The 4,482-nt window shown below is 44.0% G+C and overlaps 1 protein-coding gene across 1 annotated transcript in view; it reads right to left on the minus strand.

Annotated features, from left to right (window-relative positions):
* Window positions 1-3,904: 3,904 nt before the first annotated feature.
* LOC120090604 overlaps window positions 3,905-4,482 on the minus strand; it is a 2,151-nt gene continuing 1,573 nt past the window's right edge. The window contains exon 2 of the mRNA XM_039048324.1: window positions 3,905-3,961. Coding sequence (XP_038904252.1) covers window positions 3,905-3,961 — 57 coding nt within the window. The remainder of the gene's footprint in view (window positions 3,962-4,482) is intronic.

The following is a 4,482-nucleotide window of genomic DNA, read 5'->3' on the forward strand; positions in this document are numbered from 1 at the left end:
TAATCTTCATGCTCTAAAGCTTCATCCTTATGTTCAACTATCTGGACGCATCTTCTTTTGGGGCGCGTTTAGATGGTCGAGGTCTGGTTGCCACTTCTTTGGGAGGCAAGGCAGGCTGATGCGGCGAACTGGGAAGTAAACACCTGATTAACTTAATGTCTATCAAACCATCGATCTCTTCATGATCATACCCTAGAGGGATGCCCCCGTGTTCACATAGTGCACAGATCAACAATGGGAAGTAGAGTTGTCCTCGTGGTTTGTTCTTGATGGCCTTGATCTGAACCCTTATTATTCTTCCAACATCTAAAGGGGATGCATTGCATGCCACAATAGGTAGCCAAGACGCGTTTTTTTTACTGTGTTTCATCATGCGTTGAAGGCATGATGCTCCTCTTGATCAGATAATACCATAGATTCGCATCTGGGTTTAAGTTCCTGGAAGCTAGCATCTTTGCTCCATTTTTAAATGTTTGCCACTTGCTTCCAGGCTTGGCTACCACTCTTAACGCATCTTTAAGTTGGCTCGACGTTGGTTGCTCCAAGATGTGGTTACCTTCCGCGTCTGGATTACTATCGATGTTGAACACTTCATTGATCTTGCCAGCTAAGAAGCGCACTAATACCCCATGAACAAATGATGTATTCTTTTCCATGTCAAACTCACTGTTGTAGAACATGAAGACGAGGTTGGGCCAAATTCTTGTGTGCCCAATGCAGAACTCACCCCGACTCATTGCATTTCTTGTCTCTCTTATGTATACTGGCAGTGGTTTGTACTCGGGAAAGAAGCCTTTCTCTACAAGTATATCACTGAATTGGCGCTTTCTTCCTATTGTCTTTTTAGGTAACGTGTCGGTTACCTTGTGTTTTCCTACCGCATGTTCCTTGGCTTCCCGTGCTAGCTCTCTCAATTCATTCTCCAATTCCCTTTGGAGAGCTGTCTTCCTTCGCCCTTGCCTTGCGGGCTGATAATCTTCTAAGTCCTTCTTTAACGCGTCGTGCCTAGAGCAACTCCCACGCGTTGCATCCTCAAGGCCGGATGCTGATTGCTCATCTTCTTCCTCCAATATTAATTTTCTTTTCCTTGTCACTCTCTTTTCTTTTGAGAGCCCTTCATTCGCGTCAGTTTGGCATGATTGAGATGCGTCAGGGCTAAATCTCCTTAGTTTTTCTTCTCCATCTTCTTCTTCTAATTCTACTTCAAGTATCATAGCATACCACTCCGCTTCGTCCAATTCAAGTGATGTGTTAGGTGGGTTGGAACACATCACTTGCTCTTCCTTTTGGCCTTGATTGAGGCTTGCCAAAATGGCTCCAAATACTTCCTGCTCGTTTAGTCAAGCCAATTCCGCCAACTCTTCAAGGTTACGCTCTGATGCAGGACTGTCAGAAGGGGGTCAAGGTGGAGTAAATGGAGGGGTTCCTGCTGGGGTATGAGGCGACCCAAGTGATGATATGACGATGGGTGAACGCAGCGGTTGGCTTGACGCATCTAATTCGACTGGGTAGATGGTGGCTAAGGGTTGGATTGAAAGTAGGGGCGGTGGACGCACGACTGGTGATGGGGCGTTGTGAAGGTAGGCTGGAATAGGGTCAAGCGTTGCACCAACCAAAGTTATGTTAGGAATGAATGGTGGAGGGGCAATCTTGGTGTATGGCTTATTGGCAGCCATAGATGACGGACTTTGCCTTGGTTTCGAAGGGGTTTTGGGCTTTGGCTTAGAGGTAGCTTTGGGTTTTGGTTGAGGAGTCTTGGCAGGAAGGGTTGCGATGGCTTTGGTGGTTTTAGAAGGAGGTTTTGTGGGTGTTGTGTTAGGCTTTGACTGAGACGGCCGCTGGGAGGTGCAGGTTACTCTGCCGTGCATAGATTTGATTTAGACAGAGGGTTTTGAGGTTTTTCGAGGGCTTGAGGGAGGTAAAGTCGAAACAGAGGATGAGGAGAAGAAACTTACCGGTGAGTCATTTCCAAAGCTCATGGTTTGGTTCTGACTATCAGATGCAGACGACATTGTGGCCGGAGAAACGTTTGAGCAGATCGACGGTGAGGGAAACGAAAAGGGCTAGGGTTTTCTTTTTTTGTTTCACAGATGGCTCGAGAGGGAAATGAGGAAGAAGAAGGAAATCGAAGCATTCGATTTTATATAGGCTGGAAGAGAGAGTGGGGTGTTGTCAAGCGACACCTAACATCCGTAATAAATGCGAAGTAGAAGGGACATTCTTGGGTTTCTAAGCACTCGAGTGCTTTGTATTTTTGAGATGCGTCCCTTCAATTGGGCCATGCGTTAGACTTAAGTCTGACGTGTCTATATTCCTATCTCGATTATACACAACTTTTTTTTAAAAAAAAAAAAAACAAGTAAAATTTCTAACTTATGAAGTCAATAACAAAGAACAATCAATCTTAAAACACAAACAAACAAACAAACCAACAAACTTAAATGCATAGGTAAAATACAGAATGCAAAAAGAACAAGAAAAGAGGAAGCGTCCCTGGAATATATATCGATGTGAATGCAGGGATGCTTCGACGCGGGCCTCAGCTGGCTTCGCGTAGTGCGAGAGATGACTTTTGACGTTCTAGGCCATCTTCAAAGTATGGCTTCACTCTTTGCCCATTTACTTTGAATGCGTTGGTGCCATTCCTCCCGTGTTAATTCCACTGCTCCATATGGAAAGATTATTTTAATGATGAAGGGTCCTGACCACCTGGATTTTAACTTCCCTGGGAACAAATGCAAACGTGAATTGAACAATAGAACTTTTTGGCCAATAACAAGCTCTTTCTTACTGATGCGTTGGTCGTGCCAACGTTTTGTCTTCTCTTTGTAGAGCTTGTTGTTCTCGTATGCGTTCAATCGCCACTCCTCAGGCTCATTGAGCTGAAGTTTGCATTGAGCGCCCGCAGCGTCCAAGTTCAAATTTAGCTTCTTAACTGCCCAAAAAGCCTTGTGCTCCAACTCTAAAGGTAAGTGACAAGTTTTTTCAAATACTAGAGAGTATAGAGACATACCTATGAGGGTCTTGTAGGTAGTCCTATAGGCCCAGAGTGCTTCATCCAGCCTTTATGCTCAGTTCTTCTGCATTGCGTTGACAACTTTCTCCAGGATAGATTTGATTTCTCGATTGGATACTTCAGCTTGACCATTCATTTGTGGATTGTAGGCGGTCGTGATCTTGTGCCTAACATTATATTTGGAAAGTAATTTAGAAATGATGTGATTAATGAAATGCGTACCTCGTAGCTTATTAGGGCTCTTGGCGTTCCAAATCGTGTGAAGATGTTCCTGGTAAGAAACTTAGAAACAGTGGATGCATCATTCCTAGCACAAGCTACTGCTTCTACCCACTTTGATACATAGTCTACTGCAAGCAGGATGTATTGTTGGCCGTAGGATAGGGGAAAAGGTCCCATAAAATCAATACCTCAAACATCAAACATCTCAACTTCGAGAATATTGTTCAAGAGCATTACGTCTCTTGAAGAAATATTCCCGATGCGTTGGCAGGGATCACACTTGCGAACAAACTCCCTCACGTCTTTGAAGAGGGTGGGCCAGAAGTATCCACTTTGAAGGATCTTCGCAGCGGTTCTTTGCCCACCGAAATGCTCTCCGTAGGGAGAGTCATGACACTCAGCCAAGATGCATTGTGTTTCCTTCTCTGGAACGCATCGACACATTATGGAGTCAGGGTCTTGTTTATAGAGAAACGGTTCATCCCAAAAATAAAATTTGCTGTCATGTACTAACCGTTTCTTTTGCTGAGAATTGAAGTTCCCAGGGAATTGCTTGGTAGTTAAATAATTGACTATGTCTGTGTACCAAGGTTCCCTACCTTCAACTCCGAACAGGCTTTCATCAGGAAATGCGTCCTTGATTTCACTTTCTTCATCTTGCATTTCTTAATTTTCTAGCCTGGACAGGTGGTCAGCCACCTGATTCTCAGTTCCCTTTCTATCCTGAATATCAATATCAAATTCCTGTAACAGCAGCACCCATCTTATTAATCTTGGCTTCGCGTCGTTTTTACTCATCAGGAACTTTATGGCTGAGTGATCTGTATAAACGTTGGCTGACGCACCGACTAAGTAAGATCAAAACTTCTCGATGCCAAACACTATAGCCAACATTTCTTTTTCAGTGTTATGTAGTGTTCCTGAGAGTCATTCAGTGTCCTGGACGCGTAAGAGATGGGATGTATCAAATTTCCCTTCTTCTACCCTAACATTGTTCCTACTGCAACATCACTCGCGTCGCACATGAGAATAAAACGATGCGTCCAATCTAGTGCTATTAGTACCGAAGTTGTAGTCAACGCATATTTCAATGTTTCAAACACATCACAACAGTCTTCATTGAAATCGTAGGGTCGGTTTGCCTCTAGTAATGCGCTCTGAGGTCGCGCAATTTGAGAAAATCCTCTAACGAACCTTCGATCGAAGCCAGCATGCCCTAGAAAACTTCGTAGAGCTTTAAGATT

This window comes from Benincasa hispida, chromosome 11 (assembly GCF_009727055.1).
Source record: "Benincasa hispida cultivar B227 chromosome 11, ASM972705v1, whole genome shotgun sequence".
Classification (NCBI taxonomy): domain Eukaryota; kingdom Viridiplantae; phylum Streptophyta; class Magnoliopsida; order Cucurbitales; family Cucurbitaceae; genus Benincasa; species Benincasa hispida.